We start from the raw sequence: 18,159 nt of genomic DNA on the forward strand, positions 1-18,159 counted from the left end.
CTGCCTGTAGTTAAACAGCGAGGCAGGAGACAAACATACTGAGTAGGAGGCAAAACCCAAATGACCACAAGCATCGACAAGAATCCAGGAGTTGGAAGGCTTGAATCACTCTATCACACTAATTGCCAGTGACAAGGACAGCAAACGGCTTTGCTTTGTCACAGTAAGCAGGAACAGCCTAGGATAGAAGGTTGATGATACCTTCTTCTATCTTGTCTTCATTGCTGTCTGATTGTGTAGTTCAGTATTTCTATTGCCCCCTTCTCTTCTACACACACAAGGAAAAGGAGAAATCACGTATTTTAAAGAAAATATATTAAAACATATTGTTTCAGATAAAACAGTGAAAAAGCAGCATAGATACTTAAAAATATTGCTACATTGCAATCTCTACAAACTGGATATATACATACATCAGGTGCAGATGTCGATACGTATTTAACGCCTATTTAAATCGTATACAAATATAACATTTAATATAAATACCCACTACCACATAGAAAGAAATACATCTAAGCTGAAAAATTTTGTTTCCTCAGTTGGCATTTTATTCCACCACTTTTAAAACTTACTCCCGGCGTGCCAGTGAAGTAGCAAGTTAGCCACAGGGCATCCAGCAAGCCGCATCTCTAGAAGACTGGAGACGTGCTTATGTATCACCGGAAAAAGCGGAAATGGCAATCTCTAAAGAAGGAGGCGAAGAAAATGTTGGCATGTTTTATGAGTGGGCTGCAATTCTTTAATCGAGCGAAGTCCAAATTTCTCTCCGAGGTGAGATGAGTGAACTTCTAGCCCCAGTGTAGCAACTTAAGTAAATAACCAATCTCTTTGTGTGTGTGTTGCGGTCTCCTCTTCGTGTGATTTTGTTCTTTTAAAGAGACGCAAAAGACGAGGAATCGATAAGAAGAAAAAGAGAAATATATCAGTTCTCTTCCTTCGCCCGTCGGAAACATCAGCGGCACGTTGATGCTGCGCCTTCAGATTTCCCTAACGACGATTTACACCGACATGAATTTTCGTTTTAGCTGTGACGTAGACAAACGAGGGCTTTTATTTTTTCCTCCTTGGCTTCATTCTGCTGATTCTGGATATATGTAGAATTTACTGAGCCCTGGTCCCCCGACGAATGGATGCCCATCACAGCCTCTGAAGTTTTTTTGAGAATTGATCTTTCGTCAGCTGCCCAAGCGTGTGTCCCTCCTTACACCCCTCCTTGTGTGATTGCATCAATTAAATCTTACATTTTTATTTGACACTTCTCTTTCACTTATTAACTATTTGTCAAGATCATCTCAGTTCATTCTCTTTTCCACTGTCTAATTAACAGATAAAAGGATTAGTGTTTTGATGAACCAACTGATTTATATATATATTGTGCGCGTTCCTGCAAATGTATCTCTTCCTCGCAAATATGCAACTATGCAACTTTATACAATCATGTTATATATTACAGTAATCTTACATAGTCCAGTAACACTAGTAATATTTTGTATATTATACTGTACACAAGAAGAGAGAGAGATGAGCATCACCCTCACAAAAAAAAAAAAAAAATGGTCCCGAGAAATGCAATAGTTTTATCACTCTTCTTCCGAAAGTCCTAAGGGTCACTGAATTATCTTTCTCAACATTACTCAATACTTTGTGGTATGAACCTCCTCCCATAATGCTTTTTTTTGTGCTAAGAATTTCTTTATAAAATTGTTCAATTAAGCTACAAAAAATAAAATCAAAGCAAACGCAGCTTTAACTGATGTTTTTTTGTGATTAAAACAAGGTATTTTTTTAATAAAAATCTTTCTATCTCTACAAGTTTTGTGGAACACGAAACCCAAACAACACTCAGTTTGGAGAAAACTTTTTTTGGAATATCTTCAGATGAAATATGAAACAGAAGGAAACAAATAAAAAAATAAAGGCGGTCATGGAATCGATATCTAATATCTGTAGCTGCCAGCAAAGCACAGGGAACACGAGCATCAGCGCCTGGTGGGCGTGCACTGCCCGAGACACTTGACTGCACGTGAAGCTCGTGGACGAGATTTCATTAGATGCGACTTGTTGACAGAACGCCGTGACTCGCGCCCCAGGCTATGCTCGGCTCGCTTCTTAGACAGTTTTTTTTCTTCTTAGACTGCCTCTTCGTCTGCAGACGACCAAACACACCTTAGCATGGGGTTGAAATATTGCTATAATATGTCAAACCCTAGGAGCGGGATGTCAGGAACCTCTTGTCAACAGGCCTGGCAGTGAGCTTGTCTGAATCTTTGTGCTGTCTTCTGATCGAAGTGCTCTCTACTCTTCAGCTCTCATGAACCTATCACCTTCTATTTCGAAATGCAGCTTACAGGAAATGGTCTCAGAAGATCGTAATGTAAAGGGGTTGAGGGGGGGTTTATGATAAAATCTTCGATTTAAATAATAAAAAAATAAATTATAAAAATAAATAAAAATGTTATTAAAACTTGTGAGTGATTTTATACAGTTGCTTAACATATATTTGAAGACATCTTAGTGTCTGTCACAGTTTGAACATAAATGCTGAACACATCAGTGATGGAACATCGTCGGCAAGAAAAATATTCGAGTCGTATACGCTGATGTAATCCTAGTTGTAAGCCAGCATGTCCTCATAACGAGCAAGAAGCAACGGGTATTAAGACGCTTCAGACCTCCACATTGACCGAAATATCGACCTTGCCCCCAAAACTGTCTAACATCTTATTCTCTGTCTTTCTGTCTGTTTGTCTGTCTACCTGACACTGTCTGTCCGCCTGCTTGCCTGCCTAATTGCAGGCTTGTGATGAATCGGTCGTCGGTCGGTCTGCATGCCGGTCTGTCTAAATTATGGGCTGCGAGGTCGATTGGTGATTATAGCGATTGTTGCTAAGACAGTGAGGATCATCTGTCATGGGTCAAGATCTTGCCCAGGGGGAGTCATTTCTTTGTGGATGTGGCACCTGTTTACAGGGTGGGATAGACATCCTTGTAGGATTCTTTGAGGGAACTCCGGCTTCCTCCACCTTGTCTTACCCTCTTCCATACTCCCCCACCACGGAAAAATCATTTCATCTTCTACCTAGAGAAAATTTACTACGAGATGAAAGTACTTTCCCTCCTAAGTGTGCATCAGACTAAGGAGCCTCTAGGGTGACCGCATCTTTTCAGGCCAGTTCCTCTTTGATTGTGAAGCAGTGACATGATACTGTAAGTTTGACCCTTTGGTCTATATTTGTTAAACCAGTTGTTTGGCTTATTCTCTCTCCGTGTCCCCTTCCTTTCCCAGTAAAATAAGATTTTGTCATGAAATCAATCTTATAATAAAATTACATTGTTTGATAACATAACTTAAAACTTTGGGAAAAGTGTAACATTTTGAATTGTGTTTATTAAAGTAAGACATTTTAAAAAATTTTTAATTCTCGAGGGAATGTGAGGGCGGATAGAATGTTAACCAAAAGTGTGGAGGGGAGTGTGAACTGGTAACTTGTGAGGGTGCTGGCATCGAGCACAGACCTCAGCTGAACACGAGGGTCAGCAATGAAAGGTGCACAGAACAACGGAAGTTCTGGCACCTGTGGCTGGCACCAAAATCAATCAAACTTTGGGGGTGGGGCTCGTCACAACGACAGCTCGCAAGTATCGATACCGGCGTCCCTCCCCAACACCACCACCATCATCTCCCCCATCTTTCTCTCCGTCAGACACTGAACACAGTCCTGGCGCACGCTCACATTCACGCACGCGCGCACGCGAACGCTGCGACAGCAAGAGACAGGAGCAAACTACAGTCTCACGCGCTCAGGGGCACAGACACGCGCGATCTCGTGGAAGCGAACTCCGTGGCAGGAGAGCGTGCCTTGGTGAGGTAACTCGTGCAAGCGCTTTTTGTGTGTTTCTATGGTACGCAAAATCTGTCACGATGATCTCCCTTTAACGCGTTCGGACATCCAACAGACTCGTCTGGAACATTTTTTTTTTTAAAGTTGCCAGTCAAGAGACCGAAAGCTGATTGTTCTGGCACAGTTTAGTGTGAGTGGCTCAGGGGGAAACTGACCCTGACTTCAGGAGCAAGACGACTGGATTTCGTGCTGGTCTGTCGATGGAAACAAGATGGAACGCTTTCTTCATCCTAGGTAAGCGATGTTAACTTGGCTATACGTGTTTACTTTCTTCACTTTAAGCACATGATCGAAATTCCTTGTGATGCTTGGGAATCATGATGTAATCAAAACTCTTTTGAGCTGTTGTATCGATACACTAGTGCTACCATTGCTTTAAGCATAACAGTAAACTGTATCATTGTTATATTCTGCACACGGCCAGTATTACAGTATTACAAGTAGCTTGAAATCATTTTCCAGATGTAAAGAAGAAAGTTGAAGTGTTATATTACTCGATGTTGCCGCAGAGTTCATTCCATTAGGTTCTGAGATTTTCCAAGACTAACAAGTTATCTCGCTTTATTGCTCATCTGTCGTTGGACTATCATTATAAACATTACTGTATATACTTCGGGCTTTTGAGATAGTGACTTTCAGTCCCTGTTGTAGTCAAGAAAGTTTAGTTAGTACAACTATTACGTCATCGAAAGATACCCCGCACAGTGCATGTTAGTGCAACAACACTCAGACATGCTGGCTGGAGGCCAAGGGTCGGGTGCTCAGACGCTCCTAGCCTGTCACCTGTGTGGCTAGAGCCTATCAGTCAGCTAAAACACTTGTGAAATATAAAAAAACTGGTAATCTGACAGCTGTGTGTTAGCTACCAAGCTTAGCTACAGGGTACTGTGCATCTGGACTCATGAGAGAGAAGCAGGTGGAAGATGCATTGCTATACGGTCGTATGTAAGTGCGTGTGTATGTATACGTCTGCGCATTTTTGTTAGACGTGAAATTAATTTTTTTTTCTAATGTGGAACAACATTTTCCACAATGGCTAAGGGGCGCAAGAAAAGAAAATGCTCAAAGTAATCATATACATTTCAGCTAATAATAAATTTCGTAGATATATTTTCCACGAAGAACAATATGTATGTCTTGACATATGAATACAAAATGACCGATGTTTACAACAGTGGTAGTTAAAATTGCTCAGGCTTTGACACGATGTTCAAAAATGCAAAATCTCTTCACTGTTAAGTGAGTATTGATTAGACATGTCCACAGTATACTACAGGGACGAACTGAGAGTCTGTGGCATTGTCCTCAGGTTTAAAAGGTTTTCGATGTTGCGGCCGCAACCTGTCACGATACTTAACAGGGTAGACGAGTACCGCCACACTCTGGTAGTCACCCTTCAAAATCGTGAGTGATAGCTCAAAACTATCTCTTCTTAGGTTAATCTTCATAACTGAGTTCAACAAGAGAAACTACTCTCATGATGAGTCAAAAGTCTCTGGAGTCATCAGAGCTGGAGTATGATATTTGTGACGAGATTAAATGGAAGGTGCTTGTATGTTTCTTCGTCCCTCTGTCCAGACCAGTTGCTCTTGTTTCCAAAAAATTCAGGAATCGGAAACTGTTCGTGAATAGTCCGCATAGCACTAGTCGTTTAAAGTACGAGGGGTGAAAAAGTTGTTAGAACAGCAAAGTCTGAACTTTGAAGGTTGGTTCGATATCCCAGTGACATAGCCTGCTTCACCAAGTTGACCCAACGGTGGAACCTGACTGCCTAGAGGGCTGGAAAAGGAAACCAATCGAGGTAAGATAGATTACTAACATCTCATTTCCCAACGAAACTAAGGTCACTAGACTGCTATTGCCATTTTTCTTACCTTCGAAAGGAATCTTAAAGTGCAAAATCATTTTGCAAGCTGGAGAGTGGCTAGTCTAGCTGGGGGAGGATCTGGATACAACCCACACAAAAGGTTGTCCCCGAGGTATGTAAGACCTTTTACACCTCACTCCCTCAACGATCCTAAGGTCACGAGACTTCCTTGACCTTTATTTTGCAAGTTGTTCTGTGCTATTAACTATGGAGCATTTCTAGGAATGAATACCGAAAGACTGCAGAACTTAAAGCAACAAACCAGAATACAACTGAATTGTCATTTCTAGAAGACTGAAGCATCCATGACCAAACCCACATGGAATTGAAATGGTTTCTTTAGCTTTGTCTTGCCCTGGTTACAATTTATCCAAATATAAAAATGTCCATATATATCAAACGGCTTTAGTTTAAAAATAAATTTGACCTTTTTCATTATGTGTGTGGAATCCAGAGAATATTACATTTAAATTATTATTTGATATTTTTTTTTATCCTCGTAGCGTAAACAAATATAGTTCAAAAGTATAAATTCAAAGAAAAGAGTTTGGAAAATGCTGGCCGTGTATTAATTTTGAAAGTGTTTGTGTTTCGCAAAATTTACCGTTTTAAAGAGTTTTAAAAACTCTTGAGCTGACAGACCAAAAATAGAGACATATGCAGCCACTCATTATCTTAATTCAGTGCTTGAAATGAAGCATCCACTTTGTTTAATCATTGTTCCCGCTAGAGGCAAAGAAGGATTAAAAGTTGTTAGTCATGAATATTTAATTATCAGTGTTCTATAAACTTCAATGACTCACATTGGTTTCCTGCGTTCTCTGCGTGCAGTTCCAGTTCAACTTGAATGACTCTGCATGTGCTGAGCAGCTATGGCTTTCCTATTAATTCTGTTCTATGTTGTCGACATCTGCGCATACAACATCCTGGGATCAAGTAAGATATACCTCATTCCTTATCTTTAAGCCATGGGTTAAGGTATACAAGATATACAAACATGAAAATACGGTTCTAGCTCTAACTATGGTTCCTCGTTCTAAAAGGAGAACTCGTGAAGACAATTCTAATCCCATTGCATTCAAACCTAAGTAGTAAATTGAAAATATTTTTCGATCATCAACAATTCCAGTCAGGTTATTATTTCAAGCAGTCCATATAAGTTCTATGTTTTAGCTCAAGGAAACTTTCGCTTGTTCTGACATCAATGTTTATTTTCCCTCGAGACTTAAATGTCCGACATGAGCAAATGTTGTGAATGTCCCTACAGACGACAAGAACATCGTCTGTGTCTCAGGTCTGTTGTGATGGTCGGGTGGTCCTGCTGTAGCTTGTTAGTCATCGTCTGTTTGTTCAAGCCATGACACACGTTCCCAGTGGCTGCCAAAATATTTGTCCCTAAGCTTCTCTATCGCCGCTTACACTTTGTCAGATTTTCTTAGAATACAAAAATATTTTCAGTGCAAGCTAATGTGTTTTATGAGTTTGATCGTCTGCGGAATATTGCTCTGTGAAAGGAAATGGTCCGGCATTTGATTAAAATGTACAGTCTTTAATTCCTAGGAGAAATTAAAACATTTGAAAAAAATGCTTTGTATAATATATTTATAGATAATTTCTTTTAAAGAAGCAAATTGTTCTAAAAAGAATTTTATAGAAACACACTCACGCGCACCATCGGAAATTACTCCCAACTTGGTTACAATTTGTTTCTTTTTCAAATTAAGTTCTCAGATGCTCGCTTACTGGAATAAAACCGGCAACCTGGGTAGAATGGGTTACTAATCTTTAAGCTGCTTGTCCTGCTTAGTTTGTTTGAGCATTTTTTATCTGTTTATTTTTATCCGAATTTAATTTTGACAACCGGTTTTCCATGCTGGAAAAAAATCAGATAATTTCATTTCCCTCTCCTCCACAAACCTAATCTAACATTGCATTCATCGAATTGATATTACTGCTGCTACAGGCACCAAGATGACATCATCAGTCCTGAACCTTTTCTCGTTACCTTAAATCCAAAATAAATACTGAACTCGATAATGGAATTTTGACATCCCCCGTATTCTTCCCTCAAATGAAACATCTTTGCTTGCTTATGTCGCTATATTTTACCAGGAATTATTTCCGCAAAGCTCTGGTGTGATGGTGATTCAGTTGTCAGGACATCTTCTATTGACTTCGGCTTGTTCCCAACCGCACTACCAATAAAACTCATGTGAACGAGAGCTGAGGGATGTCCGATCGCGTGCCGACTGTGATGAGAGGACACAGACCAGGGCAAACAAAGGTTGCCCAGCCAACAAGAGGTGCCAGTTGTATTAATGCCTTTATTGCGGTCGTTCCGGTTAGCCAATCCAGTCTGGGAGGCGGATAAATGGGGTATCTTTCCACCAGAAGAATAATATTTTTACACTTAAGAAGTCTGTCTTCGTTTGCCAAGTGGTTAGTGTTTTGTGTCTGCTACCTCTGTCAATAAGGCTTGCAAGACCAAGGACACCATTGGAAGCTAGATGTCCTTTTGAAGTGAAACAGAGAAACTCTAAAATATTTTTTATGTATAGCATTTAGAGGATCATTAAATTATTAGAATCTGTAATAAAAAAATAGAAACAGTAATATAACTAAAAATATCAGAAGCTCAGTAATCTCAGGGAAAAAGATAAAGTAATTTGCTTCAAGCTCAATGGCGCCGGATCAATTCTCGTTTACTGACTGTAATTCCAGAAAGCTCTGAGGCAGCAAAATTATTCTATTTCAGTTCCTAGAAGGAGAATTTCTTGTCTTGATTAGTAATTTTGCTCTTCCTTTTATTGAACAAATAACAACGAGCTTCAATGGTGAGCTTCGGTGATAAGCTTCAGTAATGAAACTTCAATGAGCTTCAATGCTCAGATGTTTTTATCAAGCTGTGTGTTGGCGTTTTTGGCATTTATGTTTCATTAATATCTGATATAAGTCTGTAAACAATATATAGAAAATTTAAGTCGATTCAGGTTTGACTCGTGCGTATGTGAAACTGTTGTGTCTGTGTGTATGTACGGGAGTGCTCTTGTACTTCATCAGGAGTTCCAGAGTGTCTTTTGCATTTCCAGAAAGGTGTAATCTATAATGAAATTTCGCTCTGCCAGCAGAGAAAAAATATTGAATTTGGTCTTTGTTCTTTCAAGTGCTCTGTATTTTCTTTGAACCACTGGGGATGACATGAGCATGAGAACGCCATCTCCAATGTGCGAAATATTTTAAGAGGGTGTTCAGCCTATTGATGAGCTTGGTTGTGGTTCAAAATCCCCTCTCCCTCTACCAACCCACCCCTTAGATTTTAAGAGAAAAGGGTTCCTGATTATATCTGGGAAGATAAAGTAGCAAACCGATAAGAATAAGATAAGCCTTCGCAAAACGCTTCTTCGAAAGGGTATACCGCTTACTTCCACTGTTTCTATGGTCAGAAGGCTCTGACTTTTCCAGAAACGGTCGGGAGTAAGAAGTCATTGAGTCGTACTACTCGTCCAGATCCACATCATGTGTGTCTGTCGTCTACATTGTTACCGAACCTAGCGGCTAGAGCATATTCTGAAAGAATATACATTTTGTGGTTTAGTTGAAAGTTAGGGAGTTGGCAATAGTTTTAGATATCAATGTTCAGTCCAACGGATTGTGATATGACGAGAAGATCAAAGTAAAGATGATGAGTGGGTCGTCGGTCGGATGATGACAACATTCCTCACATCTTGCAGTCGTTATAGAGGCGGTGGTCATCAGATAACAAACTTTGATGATGAAGCCTATATGTCTCGTAATATCAATCTTTTGTTTGATTGTTCGAGCTTATTTTTTTTATTTAGTTTAAAATAGGGAATCAGTTATTATTTTATTTTGACTTGTCTTTAATGTCTTGGATATATGAGGCTGTCAATCTATCAACATTCGTCAGAAGTTTGATGGCGGTAAACCCTGTTTACTGGAACTGTTGTTCAAATACACTTTTTTGTGCAACTCCTACATCTCTGTCTGCGATGTTCCTTTCAAGATACCGCAGTCGTAATTAATTTACGAATATTATTCGGCGGCATTCGTGTAACATCAAGCAAATTTAAGGGAAAAAGTTTCATGTTATAAATAGACAGGTACAAGGGTGCATATCTACTTGTGTACGCACATTTGTCACTCGCTTCATCCGCTGTTTCTGCCTGTCTTGACACGAAAATAAATCAGAGCTGTGAGGGCAAAGGTCATCGCAAGCTCACGACCAGCGCTTGAACCGCTCTTCGATCCAAGACGAGTCGTACATTCTGAGATTAGGTCAACAGCTTTGTGTATGGTGTCACGAGTACAAAGAACGCTTTTACACCTCCACGCACTCGATCACAGAAAGAATTTCCGGCCTCCATGCCAGACTGCTACGAACATGCGCAATACTTATCTCGAAAGTAACATTAATTATATTGCAAAGTTCTGTGTTCTTTCTAGAAACATATAATCGACCGTCGTGTTATTATTTCGACTTATATTTCTACTTATATTTTGATATCCGCGGATATCACAACATATTCGAAGGTTGAAAACATGTAGGTTAATTTTATTTTTGTTTTTATTTATGATAGTATTAGCCTCTAGTTTTATAGTATTGCTATCAAATAAATCAAGTTAACTGTTACTAAAATAAACACAGTTTTTTAGGGAGGTAACCGAAAGAAATATCTTACAATGACAGACGATTCGAGTCACTTTCAAGAACACAAAATACATCGAAAGCTAAAACTTTCCAAAAGTTTGATAGTTTTGGATAATGTGTTCAGTCTACACCGATTACATGGCATGAAGAGTAAAGACTTTACAGCTGGGAAATGAGAAAAAGATTGCTCTACTTGACACGTTCTCGTTAACTGAATGCCTTTCTGTTCGTAAAAGTTTTATTACTTGGTTATCCTCCTTCCTGATGTAAATGGGAAGCGTCTGAAAAGAGAGTTTCAATCGAATCACTATGTGCTCAACTGGAGCCCAAACATCCCTAAAGAATTTAAGAGCTTCAGTTCAGATTGGGACCGGATGTCTCTTCCTTCTCTCGCTTCCTCTTCAGCAGTAGACTGCCATCCCCCCCAACTGCGAAAGCAGATTGTATTTTCGTCGATCTCAACAGTGCTAAGATAGAAAAGGACCTGTCAATTGGATGAGCTGAACCTAGGAGCCAAGGCTCTTATTTTCTCTCCCTTTTTTTTTTCTTGGCACACCGTCCCGGGCTGTCCTTTCGATCGTAACCCTTGTTGGTGCCAGGATGAACTGGAATGAAGTCTGACCACCAAGTTCTTCAGTTCGGTGCAGTGCTCTCCAAGAGCCGCCATTATTGGCCCCGGCGTCCTGCCTCTTCAACCAGAGCTTTGTAAGAATTTATGGAGCGCGTGTAACAGCTTGCTAGCAGCTCTTTGTCTCGCAGTGTCGGGCTTGACTTCTGTTCGGCATTTAGAGAATAGCTCAGTGTTGACTTTCATTTTTTCTTGAATGTTTTCCACAACGCTATCACCTTGAGAAACACTCCAGCCTGTTCTGGTAGAGCACCGCTAGAACGAAAGCATCTCGGCAAAGTAAGCAAAGAGGGGGTAATGAAATCGAACGAAAGTTTGCCCAAAACCCATGGCTGGAGGGTCAGGCCAATCTTCTTTGTCCTTGCACTCCTTCTGGCCTGCGGACTGAAAGGGAATGCAAACTGGGCGGCCGTCAGAACCTCCAGCAATCTGATTTCATTTCCGCCGCCAATTGAAAGCGGAAGCAGCGACTCCAGTCCTTCCACCCTGTCAACACAGGTGATTGCGGAAGAGTTGACTTGGTGTCACGCAGGATACCCGAGTCCGACTCCTTGAAGAGCCCTCAGACACTTTCACCCCGGCAACTGGGAGGGAAAGGGAGAGGACAAGGGAGAAAACGGGGGAAAGATTATCGCCCATTAGTGGCTGGCTACACCGAGCAGATACTGATGTTAAAATTTCAAATTCGCAATACTTTCTTTCATACAAAAGTTGTTATTCTTTGACCATACCGCAGCTCGGGAGGTGGAAGTGTTAGATTAAGTAAGCGTCGCCTTTACTGAAAAATATCTGATAATTAAAAGTTTCTAGTTATTTTTAGTGCAAGATGTCGGTCACTCAGACGCTGAAGAAAGAAAATGTGATAATGTGAGAACTGGCAGCTGTGCCAGACACGGAGCAGCTCTTGAGTACAAAACCTACCCAAGTCATAGTGGGTCCAAAAATCCCCGAAATCTTGGGCCTAGTCCCAGAAGAATGTTACTGACATGTTAAAATCCAATGGCAATATCTTAGTTCTTAAAACTGCCACTGCGTGCGATTTTCATGTGCTTAGCAGGATTTTCTGTAATAGTAAGAAAGCTGTAGGTTTTTTTTATTCTCCTACAGCTCTTTCTCTCTCTCTCTCTCACACACACACTTTAATTCTCACTGTTCCGATTTCTGAAGAGAGATTTTTTCTTTAGCTTCTTCATACATCATATTTGCTAAAAATATTTAAATGTTAATGTAATAAACAATAATTTAAAACTACACTTTTGTTGTACGGCAGCTGCTTAAAATGCTTATAAAATGTTTAAATATCCACGCGGTCTCAACAATTTATGGCACTATAGCAGACTCCTTAAATTTCTGGTGAGTGAAAAAAATATCACAAATTTTAAAAACGAGAATGCAAAAGGCTTAATCAGTGTATCGTTGTCGTCGTCATCGTCATCATCACCATCATCATCATCTCTCGGCAGTGCTAGGCTCCGAGATGGTGGAATGGAAAGAAAAGCGGCTGATCAAAGAAATGCTCAGCGCCTACGCCAAGGAAGGTACCCACGGCCGGCCTGTGGCCCACAACAACGACTACCTGCTGGTGAACTTCTCGCTCTCGCTGATACAAATAATGGATGTGGACGAGAAGAACCAGATTCTCAAGACAAGCATCTGGTACCACTATGTAAGTGGCTATAGGCGCCTGGTGACATTGTGTGAATGTTTATACATCGTTACTATTCTCTTAGAATTCTCTAGGATGTGGCGCGGCTTCTGTAAAGCTTATTTAATTGCTTTAATTGCTTTATAAGAAATGATTTTTATTTATAGGTATACAATAAATTGAAGTATTAAATTATTATTAAGTATTAAAAGAGATTATAATGTTTCTTTTGTCCACACAGGTACTAATTCTATAAAGTGTCGTACTCTTTCGTTCTCCCTCTCTCTCTTCCATTTATCTCCGTTTTTCTTTCCTTCTCTTTCTACAATAGCATAACATTTGAGTTAAATATCAAAGCTTTTAACAAATGGGAATGTTATTTTGGGGAACACTTCATACTGTAAATTAACTGGAGTTACAGCAGAGGCATTCAGAGGCCGCGGCGATCACGTCTTGCATGTAGGATGATCTATCTTGTAATCTCTGTCGGTAGATATCTTCTCATTTCTGCGCTTAGTAAATACAATCATCACTAAAAGCTCTAGAATATTCTTTTAACCCTTTGTCCTTTCACTTTTAGAACAGTGTATAATAAGTCAAATTTTGGTCTGACATTTTATGTCACAAAACAGTGCTAATTTCATTTACATATCTAGTAGATGTACTGGAAGAAATGTGTTTATTGGTGTCGCTGATTGTAATGAAACCAAGGCCGTGTAAAAAAATTATATGACATTTGAATGAGTTCAGATCTGGACGGACAGCTTCCTGACCTGGGATCCGACCCAGCATGACAATATTACAAGTGTTCGCATTCCTTCCGAAAGGATATGGCTGCCAGACATTCAGCTCTACAACTTGTAAGTTTTATCTCATTTCTAGGGTTTGCCATTAAAAAGAAAACTTTTGATATTTTAGCTTCTCGTTTTATTTTATCTTTCAACGACATCACTTAATATTCAACACATGTTACGATAAGTTTTTCCTAATTCATTTTAGTTTGTATATTTTTTTACCTGGGTTGGATCGACAAACACAAATAATTATTCCTATGTAATTTACAATGTGAATGCAGAATTTAAAATCAGAACGCATAACTGATATAGTTGCTTTTTCCTATTAATAAATGCTGATTGAGGAAAAACTACAATTTAATGAAATATATCAAGTGTGGTATTGCCGAAGCGAGATAGATAATGCAAATAAACACAAAGAATCACGGGGGGAGGGGAGGAATGGTGTTATACGCCGAGCCAGCAACTAAAGCTAAATCCTGGGAAGACAGTCAGTCCTGTAACATGTGTTATAAGGCTCATTATAATCTTTGTGGTTCATAAGCATATTAATTAAATAAACCTATGTTATATTTAAAGAACACCATGGAGAAGGAGCTATTGTCTGGGGGTCAGTGCGGGTGACCTCAAACCAGATCATTTATTTTTAGTCTTAACCTAGCGTGTGAGTGGAATACTTTTCTTGTAACCATATAAAACTGGTTTCGTATATCTACATGTAGTATTCTTGATACGGTAAACCACTTTCAAGTGATTGCTCCTACACTCACTAGGCGATGCAACCTTCTACGTTTTAATCGATAATACATAGACTGCCTGAATATACATTCAATAAAATAATAAGAATACAAAAACCAATGTACAGCTACCACAATGGCCGCTATCAAACAAAGGAAAGTTATTTTCGATTATAATTAGAAATGAGCACTTGAACGTCCATGACCACTTTTCTAATAATCTCTAATATTTTTATGCCATTCTCTCGATCATTCCATTAAACCTTAAATCATCAACGCTGGTGATTGAGGGGCTAGTGGGGAAGAGGCTAAAAGAAGGGAGTAAAATCGACCCGCGCAAGTTTTTCCGAAGAAAACTTTGACAGGCCTTACCGATGACCCTAGCAACCCCTTCAGGGTCGTCCATGTCCTTATCGGCGAGAAGGCGCCAGGGGAGCTAAACCCTGCAGGCTGATGGCTGCCCGCTGTATCGTGCGGGTAAGAAGATAATTGAATCTGCCACCCTCTTACTCTTTTACTTGTCGTGGACCCTCCCTCTACACCGCTCTAAGACCGGTCCCTGAGACTATAGATTTCCGATCACACCATCGCAGAAAATGTCGGGTACAGTTTTGCTCACTTCTTTGGGCCATCATTTTCAGATCTTGGAGGCTCGAAGGCTGTAAACCGAATTGAAATCCGGGGATTATTCATTTATATCTTTCCGCAGAAAGCTCGAGGCTCTATTACAACAGTACCGGCTCTTGACTTTGATTTTCGTCATCTTTATCAGGTTTGCTGGGCGAAATGTATTATTTATTTATTTCACTTCAGGCGCTCGTTTCACAGTCTGCCAGTTTCCTGCTGAGAATTCCCACGAGTCTTTTTTTTTTAAATTTAATTTTAAGATCCCAAAATTTGCAGAATTCGGTTAAGTAATATGCTTTTTAAAGTTTCTGTCTACAGCTTCATGAATAAAGAAAATCGTATCCTGCTTTCTATTTCTGTATTCCTATTTATAGGGCTATAGTATAAATTAATTTCTGTTTTTCACACGACTTTTACATCTATTTATTTTTGTGTACTTTAATTATTTAAAGTCATACAAATAAAAGTTTCTCAATTTCCATCACATCAAATTGGAGTAAAATGTAGACATTATTAGCGGTTACTAATTTTTAACTACTTTGTCAAACTTTGTCAGCCTACTGAACTAATGATTTCAACCGAATGGATGATCCTGAGTTTTCTTTTTTCATTTTGTATAAAGGATAACGAGAGAGGCTAAGCAACATAATATGAATGATGGTTTCAATAGTTTGTTAACCTCTCAGTGGATCCTCCATGCGAGTACCAGTGGGTGGGCTCAACGGGCAAAAATTGTAATTAAATAAATAAATTAATAAACGTGCAGCATGTTTCATACATTGAAATCTGTTTGAGTCCATGTTATTCAAGTTATTTTGTGCTTTATCCATGATTGCCTATTTTTCCTCCATTTCTATACGTCTATCGATCCTGTAGTATTTTTGTCCAGAAATCAAATAGAGAAGGGGAAGAACTCCAAATCGTGTACGAGGGTTGCGTCTCCTTTGCGCTTTACCCGGCTGCTTGAGGTTTGACAAAAAGCAAAAATGTTGTCTTCTCCGATTACCCGTCGCTGAGTCGATGCGATTAGTTTGGTTGTTTCCTGCCCTAGCGGGGAAGTGGTGCACTGTGCCAACACATCAGTCAGAATTTGGCGGCCTCGTTAGTTTGACTTGCGGGCTAATTGAGTTTGTGGCCGCGATGTGGACATCACTTAAGGTCTGCTGGACGGCTGTGTCAGTCGCGCGCCCTCTCGTCAGCGGCAGCCATTTTGGAAGTTTTGTTTTTTCTCATGACGTCATCCTCTGCCTCACTGTGTCCTCTCATTTTCTTGTCCTTCATTGTATCCTTGCTGTGTCCTTCTGAGATATTATCATGTCCTGGGCTGTCTCTTTTGAAGTCACAGACTGTATCCTGTTGTTGTTGTGTGTCTCTTGGCGCCTGTGGAAAGTTTCAAAGGTGTCGACGATAAGAGGATACCGCAAGCTTCTTTGAAGTGAGGAAATGCTCTACACAAATCGTGTTGTTATTTTATAAAATTTTTCTAGAAAATACTCTTTGAAATCGAGTCTTTTACTTAGTGTCGAACGGTTTGCAGTTACATTTAAAAGAAGATGAAAAGACAAGATTTTTTTTAAGGAAAAAAGCTTTGAGCAACGTTCCAGACCTTTAGGCTAGATACCATTAGACTTCTTTCTTTGCCTTTAATTAACTTGTCTGGTGACACTCTGGGTCAGGTCAAGCGTATCTTCGATTTTTGTTTTCTCTTTTTAAGCTTTGATTTAACTCTCCTGACAACGGATAAAGACTTAAAAGACAAAACTTCTCCATGTATAAAGTCCTCATGACCTTAGGATTTACCATTTAGACAGACGCAACTGTAAGCGCTCTTATAAATATTCTCACACGTCTGAGATGTTATTGCATTTACATACCTAGGATAAATTAATCTTTAAACGAAAGGTCTTCATTTACTACATTTTAAAAAGCCTAAGTTTTTCATTTTCATCATCATCATCATCATCATCATCATCATCATCATAATCATCATCATCACTGATGCTCACTTTAACCGCAACCTATGTCCCACTGCAAGTCTACCTCTCTTATTAAAGCTCCAATGACTTCTCTTGCTGTCATCTCTATTAGTCTTCAGCTCCGATTCTAGAGTTAATCGCCATTTCCTCGCCTTTTGTGTTCCCTGTAGCTCTAGTGTACGTCACCAGGAAGGATTCTGGTTGACACAACGGATCAAATTTATGCGATAAGGAGAGTGTGTATCACCTGACTACAAATGCTTGAATTGGAGTCAATTAATCTTGGCTTGCAAACCGTACCGGATACATCCCCAAAGTCTAGTGGTCCATCTCTTCTTTCTTGAGTTTTGCCCGAAACTCCCCAAATTGCAATGTCTGTGTAACAGATATCAGCAGTCCCATACCACCGACATTCAGTTTGCTTTTGCTACTCAGGTATTGGCGAGTAAATGGCCGTCGTCAGTAATGTGTCTTATCGACTCTGTTATCATCAGCGCAGACGACCGACTGTCGGAGAGACGCGACGCCCTGGTTGTGGTGCAGCACACGGGAGAACTGTTGTGGATGCCGCAGGCCATGCTGAACAGCTCCTGCTCCTTCAACACACTCTTCTTCCCTTTCGACGAACAAGAATGCACGTTGAAGTTCGGGTCCTGGACTTACAATGGGTTCAAGGTATCTGCTGTATTATATTATATTCAGTAGAATGAAGGCAAACCATGGGCGGGGTTCGAGGTTATAATTCGAAAAGTGAGAGTTAATAACCATTATCTTTTTCTTTTTCTTTCAACGTCAGCTTGACGTGGACTTCGTGAATGGGAAGAGAAGAGATGGACCTGAGTGACTACACGCCCAGTAACGAGTGGGACATCACGGCCAACCGAGGCCGCAAGAACGTCAAGTATTACATCTGCTGTCCAGAACCCTTCCCGGATATAACTTTTACCCTTCGCATCCGTCGTAAAGTGGCTTTTTACACCTTCATCCTCATCCTTCCCTGCGGTCTGCTTAGCCTGCTGACCATGGTTATCTTCTACGTGCCGCCAGAGTCACCAAAATTACAACTCGGTGGGTGACTAGTCTTTTTCTTCCATAGTCAATGTTTCAGTTCTTTCCTTTCACAGTCAGTTCCTGTTTATTTCTAGTTTTGTAAACTCTGTGTACTTTGAGTGGAAGAAAACTTTATCAACAAAGCGTTCAAATACCTTCTTACACATTCCTTTCAACTGTATGTAAATCGCCACAAAAATTTAAAAAAAAAACTCATTGTATTTTCAAACAGTCAGATGATAAATACAATTAACGAGGATAGTT

At 39.9% G+C, this 18,159-nt stretch overlaps 1 protein-coding gene across 1 annotated transcript; it reads left to right on the top strand.

The window, feature by feature from the left end:
- The first annotated feature begins 3,727 nt into the window (after positions 1-3,727).
- LOC112575318 (neuronal acetylcholine receptor subunit alpha-7-like) lies at positions 3,728-17,921 on the top strand. The gene is given in 8 exon segments (XM_025257123.1): positions 3,728-4,136; positions 5,626-5,703; positions 6,601-6,705; positions 12,530-12,732; positions 13,462-13,571; positions 17,340-17,520; positions 17,642-17,659; positions 17,661-17,921. Coding segments are annotated over 6 exon segments (837 nt in total). The 5' UTR covers positions 3,728-4,136; positions 5,626-5,703; positions 6,601-6,641.
- The last annotated feature ends 238 nt before the right edge of the window (positions 17,922-18,159 follow it).

This window comes from Pomacea canaliculata, linkage group LG1 (genome assembly GCF_003073045.1).
Source record: "Pomacea canaliculata isolate SZHN2017 linkage group LG1, ASM307304v1, whole genome shotgun sequence".
Classification (NCBI taxonomy): Eukaryota; Metazoa; Mollusca; class Gastropoda; order Architaenioglossa; family Ampullariidae; genus Pomacea; species Pomacea canaliculata.